The 14,746-nt window shown below is 38.5% G+C and overlaps 1 protein-coding gene across 1 annotated transcript; it reads right to left on the bottom strand.

Moving 5' to 3' along the window:
- Positions 1 to 9,699: 9,699 nt before the first annotated feature.
- LOC113249202 (olfactory receptor-like protein OLF4) lies at positions 9,700 to 14,353 on the bottom strand. The gene is made up of 2 exons (XM_026490719.3): positions 14,342 to 14,353; positions 9,700 to 10,617 (listed from the first exon to the last, which is right to left on the bottom strand). Exons 1-2 carry the CDS (start codon positions 14,351 to 14,353, stop codon positions 9,700 to 9,702), a joined length of 930 nt encoding a protein of 309 aa, XP_026346504.3.
- Positions 14,354 to 14,746: the final 393 nt, after the last annotated feature.

The following is a 14,746-nucleotide window of genomic DNA, read 5'->3' as shown; positions in this document are numbered from 1 at the left end:
TCAACTGACTTCTAATCTGGTCTCCTGGGGACAGAGAATTAGCAGGAAAAACTTCCTTTCTGTCCAGACCAATGGCCCATGGGGAAATAATATGCTCAGAGGTGACAGTAACAATGGAAACAGTGCCTAATGACCAGACTCAGGGAGTTGTAAATATATCCTCCACTGTAGTCCCTTATCATGGTGCATCCTTGTGGAGGCAGGACATGGTTGTTGCATTTGGGTTCCTAAGTCTGGTTGGGGGACCCATGCTCCACTGTTTCCTGCAGTCCTGTCTGGGATTCGAACTCCAATCTCCATCATCACCCCCCCAGGGAGGAATTGGGACCTCCACCTGGAGGCTTTCATCTTATAGACCCCACCCAGTGTTATCTAAGAGCTCAGCTGGTATTTCAGGAAAGGATCAGGGAGAAGGAACCCGAGAACCTTTGCCTGAGGTCACCTAAGAACCTAACCAGCCTAATACAGAGCCAAGAGTTTGCATGTTTGTTTGCTGGGTTGTCTACTAAGGATAAAAATAATTTATTTAATATATTTTAAAAACAAGTGTTTGTTGGACCCAGCAATACAGTGATCATTGCCGACAATATGTGGTCGAAAAGGAAGTACAGTTGGATGAGACAGAGGTAGGAATGGGGAGCATAAAGTGTTTCCTGTGAAATCAGAACATATTCAAGGAGTTTGCAGCTAAGGGAGAAGGAAAACAGAGTATTAGAATTAGAGATGTGAGCAGTGGAGCGAGAGCGTTTTCAAAATTTTCCAAAAGGGGTGCATTTAGCTTGTCCTGTATTTATTAGAAGGATCCTGGTCTGTGGAGGTAAATACTACCCCATGACAGCAGTTTCTGAGGCATACATTTCACAGTATCCGCTCTCCCATTGCTATTCACTGGGGGAAAAAAGGCAAGGATATGCAAGGAAACGAAATGACAAAACAAAAAAATGAAATACATGCAAGGAACATCACTTTGCAACGATTTTATTACCAGAGGCTGAATAGATTTTTGACTTGTTAGCCATTTACTTCCAATATGCAAATTGTATTTGCAAGCACCTTGCTTTCATGTTCTGGGATCTTTTTTATTTTTTAAATTTTTTAATAATTTTTATTTTGTTATATTTGTCACCATACAGTACATCCCCAGTTTTTGATGCAATGTTCCATGATTCATTATTTCTGTATAACACCCAGTGCACCATGCAAAATGTGCCCTCCTTAATACCCATCACCGGCCTATCCCAATCCCTCACCCCCTTCCCCTCTGAAGCCCTCAGTTTGTTTCCCAGAGTCCGTAGTGTCTCATGGTTCATTCCCCCTTCTGTTTATCCCCCCTTCACTCTTCCCTTTCTTCTCCTACTGATCTTCCTATTTATTATGTTCCATAAATGAGTGAAACCATATGATAATTGTCTTTCTCTGCTTGACTTATTTCACCTAGCATAATCTCCTCCAGTCCCATCCATGTTGGTGCAAATGTTGGGTAATCATCCTTTCTGATGGGTGAGTAATATTCCACTGTATCTATGGATCACATCTTCTTTATCCACTCATTTGTCGAAATACCTTAAATGTCTCCTTCCACAGTTTGGCTATTGTGGACAATGCTGCTATGAACATTGGGGTGCGTATGACCCTTCTTTTCACTACACCTGTATCTTTGGGGTAAATACTCAGTAGTGCAATTGCTGGGTTGTAGGAGGGCCTTCTTGTTTGAATTTAATCATAGATATTTTATTCTTGTTGATGCAGTTGTAAATGGGATTGTTTTCTTAATTTCTCTTTCTGAGAGCTTGTGATTTGAGTATATAAATGCAACCAATTGTTTTGTATATTGACTTTATATCCTACTGAATTCCTTCGGTAGTTTTAACAGAATTTCTTCTCTTAAACACTTTCTTGAAATACAATGACATACAATATACTAAACATATTTGAAGTAAATAAAGTAAATAAAACACACTTAATTCTATGTATTTTATTGGAGCACTGTTACATGTGATATACTTACTGTACATACTTAGAGCATACAACTTCAGGCATTGAAAGAGTCATTGAAAACTCATGGGAACACACTACGTGAACCATTTCCAAAGAACTCCAGAAGGCCCACAGTAAGTCCTAAGTACTTCATTATTCAATTGTTACGGTGTAATCTCTCCAGCCTTCATTTCTTTCTGAACACAATGTCAGAATCATAAAGATAACTTCAAGGGATGTTGTGAGAAAGATGAAATGTGTGGAAATAATTTGTTGGGTCCAAAGAATGTTCAAGACTAAGGGTTGTGTGTATGTAAATGTATGTGTATTCATGTGCTCATTTATTTCAAGAAAACACACTCACATGCATCTATGTACATGCGCAAGGCTCAAATCATCATTATAACTCATTGTAACCTATCTATTGTTTGAAAGCAAGCTTGAGAGAAACTTGGAGGGTTAGGAAATGAAAAGAATGAACATTTGCAGTCACATGAAATTCTAAGAATTTAGAAACTTAGACAAATTTAGAGTAGAACAGGTGGCCTTAATGTTCACAACACATCACTTTTCCTATCTTAATACCCAGAGGCCTCAAGGACAGAACCACATTGACATCTATGCAAGGAGAAATTCTCTGCACCAGCTAAAGAGACGAATATCTCCAAACTGACTTTAGATCTTCCTTCTTCTTAAGGTAGGATTTCAACCCAGAATGCCCTTAACCAAGGAAGCTAAGTGACTGAATTGAGAAGCTTAAATTCAGTTACGTCAAAGAAAATTTTATTGGAGAAATGTCTTTGTCACTTTTCTATTGCTGCTTTCATCAGTTACCACACGGAGGGTTTAAGAGAAACTAATTTACACTCTTCCAGTCATGGAGGTCAAAGCCAAAAACAAGTCTCATTGGGCTAAAATCAAGATGTCTCTTCAGGACACTGAGACCCTGAATTCCTGCCTAGTTCTGTGATTTGGGGGTCACCATTTTTCTCCACAACAATGCATGTCCTTCCAAACTCTACTTAATACCTGAACAGGATCCTCGTTAGAGTCACTTTTTTGGTTTAAGATTTATTTATTTATTTAAGAGAGGGAGATGAGTGGGGGGAGAGGGGTGGAGAGAGCATGAGTGAATCTTGAACAGACTTCCAGCAGAGCATGGAGCCTTAAGCAGAGCTTCATCCCATGACCCTGAGATCATGACCTGAGTTGAAACCAAGAGTTGGACACTCAACCAACTGAAGCACCCTGGCTCCCCTAGAATCTCTTTTTAGCAGGTATCCAAAATAAACTTTAAGAACAGAATGATCAAGAATGTTGCTGCATAACAGGCCATCTTAAAAGCAAATGGCCTGCTATAATGTCTTCAGTATCAGGTGGACTTTTATGGTGATGAGTTGTTCTAATCTCTGTTGATCTCCTCAAGAGTCTTGAGTCAGTTGTGTGTCAGCTGGGAGCTCTGATGATCTTTCCAGGGTATTCTAATATAATTGGGGGCTGGCTAGCTACCTGTGGCTGATCCAGGGTGGACAACTTTTGGCTTGGACAACTGGGCTCTGCTCCACATGTCCTTGCTTCCTCTGGCAGCCCCCCTGGTTGAATTCATTTTTTGGAGGCAGAGTTCAAAGACAGAGCAGCAGAAATGTACCAAGGCTCTCAAGTCCACTGCCGCTCCCATAATATCCTGCTGGCCACACCACATAAAATATCCTAATCCAGCCCAGAAGGTACTGCACACATTTTCAAAGACATGACTACAGAGAAAGATGGGGATGTGGGACGATCTCTGCAAACAGTCTACACTAGTACAAATTTCAACTTGGAAAGATTCCTTTCCATTTCCACCTTCAAAGGTAGAATGATCTCAGAACTAACAGAGAGATTGAGTTATGTGTCTCTGGGGCAGCTATGGAAATTCTACTCCACAGTGTCAAGCTTTCCTCCCAATGGAAATATATTCTCTCCACCACTTGCCTGTAGATCACCATCCTAGTCTAAGAATTAAAGAATAAAGAAAGAAACAATATTCTTCCCAGATGACTCAGAGAGACCAGGACACTTGTATCTAACTCACTGATTGATGGAACTAAGAACTGTTGTATCACTGATGCTATCTTCATGGCATCCTTATGTAGATACTGTTTTCCTATTGATTGACCTTCCCAGTGACATATTCCTGATGGTTTTCATCCTGGTACTGTGTTTTATTTATTTTTTATGGGGAGAGTTCCACTGGAATGAGGTGACATTTGAAATTCAAATAGAATACAGAGACATAGGAATATTTTTCTTCATTTATGCAGTACTTTTAAAAAAGATTTTATTTTTATTTATTCGACAGAGATAGAGACAGCCAGCGAGAGAGGGAACACAAGCCGGGGGAGTGGGAGAGGAAGAAGCAGGCTCATAGCTGAGGAGCCTGATGTGGGGCTCGATCCCACAACGCCGGGATCATGCCCTGAGCTGAAGGCAGACGCTCAACCGCTGTGCCACCCAGGCGCCCCCATTTATGCAGTTTTATTGAGATATAATTGACATATAAAATTGCGATTGGCGATTTCATTTACATATACATTGTGAAATGATCATCACAATAGGTTAGTGAATACATCCATTTCTTTTTGTTGTAAGAACATTTCTTTTTGTTGTAAGAACATTTACTATGTACTCTGTTGGCAGCATGCAAGTCTACAACACAATATAGTTAACCATCATGAAAATGTTGTACATTATGTTCAGGACACATTCGTTTTATAACTGAATGTTTGTGGGCTGATATCAGCATCTGCTCATTTCCCCAAACCCCAGCCACACACAAACAGCAAACTACTCTCTCTTTCTATGATTTCAGATTTTTGTATTTCACGTATAAGTGATATCATACACTAGTTGTCTTTCTCTGTCTGATTATTTCATTTAGTGTAATGCCCTTGGGATTGATCCATGGGTATTTATTTATTTATTTATTTATTTAAAAGATTTTATTTATTTATTTGACAGAGAGAGACAGCCAGCAAGAGAGGGAACACAAGCAGGGGGAGTGAGAGAGGAAGAAGCAGGCTCCTGGCGGAGAAACCGATGTGGGGCTCGATCCCAGAATGCTGGGATCACGCCCTGAGCTGAAGGCAGATGCTTAATGACTGTGCCACCCAGGCACCCCTGATCCATGTTTTAGCAAATGAAAGGATGTCTTCCTTTTTTTATTTGTTGAATTCTATTGTATGAATATGCCAATATTATTAATTCACCTTACAATGGATCCTGGGCTGTTTCTGTGTCGTGGCTATTGTAAATAATGCTGCATGAATGTAAGGGTACAGTTATCTGAGATATTTACAAATATGCAGGAATTAAACCATGCACTCATGTATGGGTGAAAGAAAAAAACAAAAAAGAAATTAACAAATCTTGAATCAAATGACAGTGAAAACACCACCTACCAACACTTATGGGATGTTGCAAAAGCAGCTGTAAGAGGGAAGTTTATAGCAGTAAATGCCTACATTAAGAAAAATTAAAAACCTTAAGTAAATAACCTCAGTTTATGATTCAAAGACCTAGAAAAAGAACAAACTAAGTCCCAAGCAGCAGAGGAAAAGAAATAACAAATATCAGAGCATACCTAAATGAAATATAGACCAGAAAATGAGTAGGAAAGATTAACAATGCTAGCTTCTTGAAAAGCTAAACAAAACTGACAAACCTTTAGTTATACCAAAGGAAATGGTAGGGGAGAAATGCAAAGAATTAGAAATCAGTAGCAGGAGGGCACATGATGGGATGACCACTGGGTGTTATAGGAAACTGATGAATTACTGAACTCTACATCAGAAACTAATGATGTGCTATATGTTGGCCAATTGAATTTAAATAATAATAAAAAAGGAAACGCTTCTACCATCATGAAAGAAGATGTTAGGGGAAAAAAAAAGAATCAGTAACAGGACACCTGGGTGGCTCTGTCAGTTAACTATCTGACCCTTAGTTTTAGCTCAGGTCATGATCTCAGGACCCCACCTCAGGGTCCATGCTCAGCAAGGAGTCAGTTTGTCTCTCTCCCTCTACTTCTCACCACTCCCTCTTTAGATGCCTCTCTCTCACTCTCTCTTTCTCAAATAAATAAATAAATAAATAAATAAATAAATAATCGTTTTAAAACTTTTTAAAATAAAAATATAAAATCATCAGGAACTTTGTTACCTTACAACCAATTTCATAGAAATGCAAAGAATCATAGGAGAATGCTATGAACAATTTCCTTCCCACAAATTGGGCAACCTAGAAGACATGGATATATCCCTAGAAAGGTATAAGCCACCAGGACTAAATTAGAAAGAAATAGGAAATATGAACAAACCAATAATGAGTAATCAAAAGTCTCCCAGGAAAGAAAAGCCCAGGACCAGAGAGCTTCAGAGGTGAATTCCATTAATCACTTAATAATATATAAACCATAAAATTGAATTAAGAAGGATATATAGACAAGAAAACCAATAGAAAGATTAAGAAAGAGTCAATAATTTGAAAAGCTAAGCAAAATTGACAAAGCTTTAGTTAGACCAAAAAAAAAGGGGGAAATGAAGATGTAAATAAATAAAATCAGCAGCAAAAGGTACAAGGAATACTGTAGAAATACAGAGACTCATAGGAGACCTCTACGAACAATTTCACTCCAACCTATTGGACAACCTAGAAGAAATGGATAAATCCTAGAAACATACAAACTACCATGACTAAATCAGGAAGAAATAGGAAATAGGAACAGACCAATAATGAGTAAGCCTATTAAATCAGTAATCAAATATCTCCCAGCAAAGAAAAGCCCAGGACAAGCGAGCTTCACAGGTGACTTCTACTAATCACTTAAAGAAGAATGAGTGACAATCCTTTTCAAACCTTTCCAGAAACCTAAAGAGGAGGACACATTCTCAACTTCATTTTACAAGGCCAGCATTACCCTGATACCAAAGCCAGAAACGGTCAGTACAAGAAAAGAAAACTATAGACCAATATATTTGATGAACATAGACACAATTTTTTTTTCAAAAAATATTAGCAAACTGGATTAAACAGCACATTGAAGATCTATATTCCATCATCAAGTGAAATTTATCCCCAGGATACAAGGATCGTTCAGCACAAGCAAATCCATAAAAGTGATACATCACATTAATAGAATGAAATATAACAATCATATGCTCGTCTCAATACATGCAGAAAAAGTTTTAGACACAATGCAACATACTTTCATGATTAAAAGCATAAAAAACTTCAACAAACTGGGTGTAGGAGGAATATACCTCAATATAAAATAAGACCATGTATGACAAACTCACAATAACATCATACTCAATGGTGAAAGGTTAGAAAACTTTCCTTTGTGATCAGGAGAAAGACAAGGGTGTCCACTCTCACCCTTCTTATCCAACATAATACTGCAGGTCCTAGCTAGACCAATCAAGCAAGATAAAGAAATAAAAGACATCCACATCAGAAAGAAGTAAAATTATTTATTTATTTACAGATGATATGAACTAAATATTGAAAATCCTGCAAACTCAACCCTTAAGAACACACTGACCATCATGAGCACTGAGTCATGTGTAGAATTGTTGAATCACTACATTGTACTGTACTATAGTGTTCTGTATGTCAATTTCATGCCCTACACCAATACAACTGTAGTGAATTGAAAATGACACTTGTGGTAAACCTTTTTGAAGGATGGTCCCAATTCACCACTTATCTCTGTATCCAGGTGCTCCGCAATGTGACTGTGAAGCTCCTCCCATTGAGAGGTGGAGCCTCTCACCTCTGAATCTGGGCTGAAATTCGTGTTTCATTTGCCTTGACTAATAGTGTATGCTGAGAATGACAGTGTGCCTAAAGGGGCCTTGCTGTGTTTCTGCTCCTCTCCTGTAACTCCTGTATACAAGTCCAGGGTAGCCTGCTGTAGGAGGAGCAAACATGTGGAGCAGAGCCCAGATGCACTAACAATGGCCAACCCAGACCAGCCTACCATTAGCAAGTTCCAAATGTGAGAACACAGCCAGGATTAGCAGAGCACCTCCAGCTGACCCACAGCTGACAGAAGCCTCATGAGGAGAGCAGCAGAGACCAGAAGACTTCCCCAGCGTAGTCCCCCATGTGATTTTAAAAGAAGCATTATCTTATATCTTTTACATTTGGCATGGGTTGTCATGCAGCAATAGCTGACTGATACAATAATCAATGTAACAGATCTGAGGATATTAAAAATAATCTACTCCTTATTATTTTTGACACTTGTTCCAATATTTGAAAGGACTATTCATAATGACCTGGTTATTCACATTTATTCCAAATAACTGTACTAAAAAGTGACTGTCATTGAGATTCCCTTCCAGGTAACTGGTAGAGGTTGGAACGACCTGCATGTTTTTGCAGGAAACTTGTGGGATCCTCAGTCACAAGTTTCCATTCCCAGAGCTTCACTGGGCAGGAATTCCAGCTCTTGTCTGAGTCATCCTTTGATCATAGGATTGAAGAGAGTTTAGAGCATAAAAAAGGTAAGAAATTAATGACATCAACAAAAACTAAGGATATCCTGTATGGTGACTAACATAACATAATAAAAATTATTATTAAAAAAAGAAATTAATGACCAATTGTTCACTCATTCACACTGTAAGTTTTATGACAACCTTTTAAAGGGGGGAATTTAAGTTTAGGGCAATGAAAGGAGTAATATTTGTAGGCAGGGTTTGAAATTTTCAATTAGAAACAGCAAAATCATCCAATTAAATAATACAAAATCTGCACTAAATTCTTCACTCCAGTTAAGAGAACCATTTAAACAGGGACACCACATATCCTACAGCTCAGTGCGTTGATATTCATCATCATATTCACATCGTCATGTGAAAAACATATTTTCCACAATAAAATATGGTGTGATAGAAAATTTTACTTCATCATATTTCAGATTTTCTCTGATCCTGAGCCCATGTTAAGTCAATTGGTTTATGCAAATTTGTCTTTCTATAGGTAACACTGGGAGGGTGTTTTGCATAAGCTATATTTTTAATGTTTTTTTATTATGTTATGTTAGTCACCATACAGTACATCCCTAGTTTCTGATGTAAAGTTCGATGATTCATTAGTTGCATAACTAATGCATAAGCTATTTCTGCCTCGCGATTCTGTGCCAGGGATACTGTGGCTGCTGAGCTGATAAGGGAACAGAATCCTAATGAGGATCACGAAACCCCATGACTAGCTACAAAACAAACTCATAGCTTAAAGTCTCTATTATCAAGAAGAGCATTCTATTAACATAGAAAGAAATGGTAGACATAGAGTGAAAAAGTGTGATCTCAGAATTTCCTCTACAATAAAATTATTAAAAGTGGCCTCAGTTGCCAATATAGTTTATTTCAAAAACTAGTACAGGTCATCACTATATGAGGCAAATGGGAATCTCCGAAATGTTTCTGATTCAAGGTTGGGATTAACTTCGGAAGTTAAGAAGACAAAAGGAAGATTGTTGGCTATCAGAAGGAGCAGAAAGTTTAACAAAGGGACTTATTTAAATTCTATAGAGCAGATGAACTTTAGGAAAATTGAATCTCCAGGATATACATAGAAGGATGAAGTTCTTTCACGATCTGGTTAAAGAATCACAATGTCTGGCTGTTAGGCATTAAGCCTGCAATCACAGGTAGTAGTTGAAAAATGGCCCTTTTATGGCTTCCCTCTGAAAAATACACTTAGAGCCCCCTTTATGTCTGTGTTCCTCAGGCTGTAGATGAAGGGGTTCAGCATGGGGGTGACCACCGTGTACATCACCGAGGCCACTGCACTTGCGTGGGAGCTCTGGGGAGCAGCAGAGCTCAGGTACACACCTAGGCTTGTACAATAAAATAAGGAGACAACGGAGAGGTGAGATGCACAGGTGGAAAATGCTTTATACTTGCCCTGAGCTGATGAGATCCCAAGTATGGAGGAAACGATCTTAGAGTAAGAGTAAAGGATCCCAGCCAGGGGCGCACCAGCCAGCAACAGTGCTGCAAAATACAGCACCATGTTATTAAGAAAGGTATCGGAACATGCAAGTTGGATCATCTGACGAAGTTCACAGAAGAAGTGGGGGATTTCCACCTCTGTACAGAAGGACAGCCGCAACACCATTAGGGTTTGTAACAAAGAATGCAGGGCACTCATGATCCAGGATACGAGAAGCAATAGTGAACAGAGCTGGGGGTTCATGGTGACAGTGTAGTGCAGGGGGTGACAGATGGCCACAAAGCGGTCATAAGCCATCACAGTCAGGAGGAAGTTGTCCAAACCTGCAAGAAGTATGAAAAAGTACATCTGCGTGATGCAGCTTTCATAAGTTATGGTTTTTTTCTGTGTTTGTATATTTACCAGCATCTTGGGGACGGTGGTGGAGGTGAAACAGATGTCTACAAAGGACAGGTTGGCCAGGAAGAAGTACATGGGGGTGTGGAGGTGGGAGTCAGAGCTGACGGCCAGGATGATGAGCAGGTTTCCACACACAGTGATCAGGTACATGGACAGGAAGAGCCCAAACAGGAAGGGTTGCAATTCCGGTTCTTCCGAAAATCCCAGAAGAGCAAATTCTGAAATTCGTGTATCATTCTCTAGAAATTTGTGTATCATTCTCTCATTCCACGTAGTCAAGATGACTAGCAAAATAAGAGAAAATAACATGACATAATCATGCTTTACTAACGTGGCAGAAAAATTGTTGTTTGTATTCTGCATCAAGAAATTTAATGTTTACATTTGTGTATGGAACATGATAAAAATACTAAAAACTAAGAATAAAAGGAAACTATCTCCACATAAAACCATTTATGAAAAACCCACAGCAAGCATGATACTCCATGGGGATTCAGTGAACATTTTTCCTCTTTGATCAGGAACAAGGCATGGAAGCCTGATTTCAGAACTTCTTCTCAACAGAACACTGGAAGTTCTAGCCAGAGCAATTGGATGGGTTAGCCTGGATGATGGGTATTAAGGAGGGCATGTATTGCAATGAGCACTGGGTGTTATACGCAAACAATGAATCATGGAACACTATGCGAAAAACTAATGAACTACTGTATGGTGACTAACATAACATAAAAAAAAAAAATTAAAAAAAAGAAGTAAATGGCTTCCAAACTGGAAAGGAAGAAATAAATGTATGTATGCAAATGATGGTATCTTATATGTGGAAAATCCTAAAGATGCCACAAGAACACTAGTAGAAATAGTAAATTAATTCAGCCAAGTAACTGGAACAATGGCAAACCTCAAAAAATCAGGTGCGTTTCTACATACCAACAGTGAACAATCTGAGAAAGAAATAAAATAATTCCATTTATGTGACATCTAAATGAATAAGACTGTCACCTCACACCTGTCAGAATGGCTAGCATAAAAAGGACAGGAAATAACAAGTATTGGTGAGGATGTGGAGAAAAGGGAACCCGCATGCCCTGTTGGTAGGAACGCAAACTGGTTCAGCTACTGTGAAAACAGTATGGAGGTTCCTCAAAAAATTAAAAAGAGAAATACCACATGATCAAGTAATTCCACTACTGGGTATTTAGCCAACGAAGACAAAAACACTAATTTGAAATTAAATATGCACCTTATGTTTTTTTTGCAGCATTGTTTACAATAGCCAAGATATGGACGCAGCCCAAGTGTCCACTGATAGATGAATGGAAAAGAAGATGCGGTATATAGAGATAGAGAGATATAGATAGATGATAGATAGATAGATAGATAGATAGATAGATAGATAGAAGATAGATAGTAGATAGATAGTAGATAGATGATAGATAGATAGATAGATAGATAGATAGATAGATAGAAGATATATAGATAGTAGATAGATAGATAGTAGATAGATAGTAGATAGATAGAATGATATAGATATAGATAGATATAGATATACACAATGGAATATTACTCAGCCATAATAAAAAAGGAGGTCTAGCCATTTGCAACAACATGTGTGGATCTAGGGGGTGCTATACTAAGCAAAATAAGTCAGGTAAAGAAAATATCATATGACCTCACTTATTTATGTAGCCTAAATATGGAACAAATGAACAAACAGACAGACAGACGCTTAAATACAGAGAACAAACTGGTTTGCCAGGGGGGAGTTTGGGAGGTAGATAAAGGGTATCAATGACCTCAAATGAGATCTTGCCTTTTGCAAAATCATGGATGAATCTGGAGGGTATAATGCTAAGTAAAAGAAGTCAGTCAGAGAAAGACAAATACCATATGGTTTTACTTGTATATGTAATTTAAGAAACAAAACAAATGAGCAAAGAAAACAAAGAGACAAGACAGCAGACTCTTCAATATGGAGAACACACTGGTGGTTGCCAGAGAGGAGGTAGACGGGGGGATGGGTGAAATAGATGAAGGGGATTAAAAGTATGCTTATCATGATGAGCACTGGCAGTGTATATGGTTTGTTGAGTCACTATATTGTACACCTGAAACTAATATAGCACTGCATGTCAATTATACAGAAATTGAAAAGAGATTTAAAAAAATACAAAAAGTCCTTAAAATGACCCCAAAAATCTCCAAAATAAAAAAAAATACATAGAACAAAATCTATAGGGAAAACCATCTTACGACGGCAAGAAACAGAAGGAAGAATTTATATATTAACTAATAGAATTTAAAACATTTTTATGGCCAAAATATCTCCATAGAATTCAATAGAGAAACAGTAATCTGTAAAATTATTTGAAATGCTGACAACTGTAGAAAATGGGCATATAATATATGGGCATATAATAATCATGGGCAAATCAATTGGTGACCAAATGTATGAATTTGCTCAAACTCACTGTTCATGAAAATAGTAACAAATCCCTTCCATACCCATCAGCCTGTCAAAAAACTTAAAGAGCTGTCACATTGATTGGGATTGGAACTTATAAACAGGTAGCAAAGTGGTATTCTTTAATTTTTGTAGAAGAAATGTGAAGTGTTATAACATTTGGGGGAAATGGTCTGAAGACCATACCAAAATATAGGTATGCATTATTTCCTCAAGGTTTCTCATCTCAGCACTATTGACATTCAGCCCCAGGTCATTCTCTGTGCTGGGGTTTGTCCTGGGCATCATCGGATGTTTAGAGCATCTCTGGTCTCTAGAAACACCTCCCCTATCTGACAGCCTAAAATGCCTCTGAACATCCCCCGGTGTCCCATGGAGGACAAAATTGCCCCTGGTGGAGAACCAGCATTCTAACACAATCTCAAAATATCTTTGTATAATTGATGTAATAGCAATTTAATGAGAAAGAATATGAAAAATGCTCAAAAGTGTCAATGACCCAGCCACACCCTGAAATATTATGCAATTACTGAAATAAAGAATTAGCGTTATACTGGTTGATGGGGGCAAGTCTGTAAAGTACTATTGGGGAGATAAGCTATATATATATATATATAAAGACTGAACCATAGTTAAAGGCCATTTACAATGTGCATAAGATTGCATTCATGAATTTGTATAGAAGCGTATGAATCAGGGCACCTGGGATGGTTAATCGGTTAAATGTCTGCCTCTGGCTCAGGTCCTGGGCTCGGGGTCCTGGGATCCAGCCCAGCATCAGGCTCCTGAGCAGGGAGCCTGCTTCTCCCTCTCCCTCTGCCCTCCACTCTGCTATGCTCTCTTGTGCACTCTCTGTCTCTATCAAATACATAAAGAAAATATTTAAGAAAAAAAGTGTATGAATATTTGTATGTGCATAATATAGAAACATACAATTTTGTTGAGAGAAAGAGAGAACACAGAAGCTAGGTGGGTGAGGGACAGAGGAAGAGGCAGAGAGACAAACTCAAGCAGGCTCCACAGTCAGCCCAGAGCCTGACCCAGGGCTCCATCTCATGACCCTGACATCATGACCTGAGCTGAAATCTAGAGTCAGACACTCAGCTGACTGGGCCACCCAGGCACCCCTAGGAATGTAAGTTTTAAAAGAAACTAAGAGCTTATGGAACAAAGGATAGCAGTAGGAATGAGACTAGGTTAGGCAAGGAGCTATCTCAAACAACAGTCTGAAACACAATGACAATTTAAAACTAACTTTCTAGACAAGCATAAAATAGTGTTAATGTAATGACATCAACATGGGTCACTAATTCAAGATTGAAGTGCTAAAGACTTGGAAGCAGCGGAGCCTGCCTGACTCAGTCAGTAGAGAGTACAGCTCCTGTTCTTGGGCTTGAGAGTTTGAGCCCCACATTGGGCGTACAGATCAGTTTTAAAAAACATAAAACACTTAGAAATAAACTAAATAATAAAATAATATAACCAAAGCATTATCTACACTGATGCATTCATCTCCTACAGAGATATATTAATTCATATTTGTTGAGGAAGAAAAGGTGAATGTTAGTTAAACGATAAAGACTGCTTTTCAAATGATGGCTGCAGGTGACGTGACGTTGAGAAAGAGACCTAATCACAAAAGACCAAAAGGTAGAATAGGGAATAACAGAAACGTGAAGTATGTTGTTGCAAATATGTAAAAATGGTGATTTATTAATTCAGATGATGCAGAAGAACCTTCTACACTTAAACATGCAAGAGAGGGGAGGAAAATACGACCAAATGATAGGTTTGAGCACAAAATGTATGAACTTTACTTCTACCCTCGGATACTTCTACACGCACATAAAGGAACTGAAGGTCAAACAGCAAAGTTGATGGCAAAAATTCCAATTCTTATGTTTG

The sequence above is a fragment of the Ursus arctos genome, unplaced genomic scaffold (assembly GCF_023065955.2).
Source record: "Ursus arctos isolate Adak ecotype North America unplaced genomic scaffold, UrsArc2.0 scaffold_14, whole genome shotgun sequence".
NCBI classification, from domain to species: domain Eukaryota; kingdom Metazoa; phylum Chordata; class Mammalia; order Carnivora; family Ursidae; genus Ursus; species Ursus arctos.
This window is presented reverse-complemented; position numbering and strand designations above follow the sequence as displayed.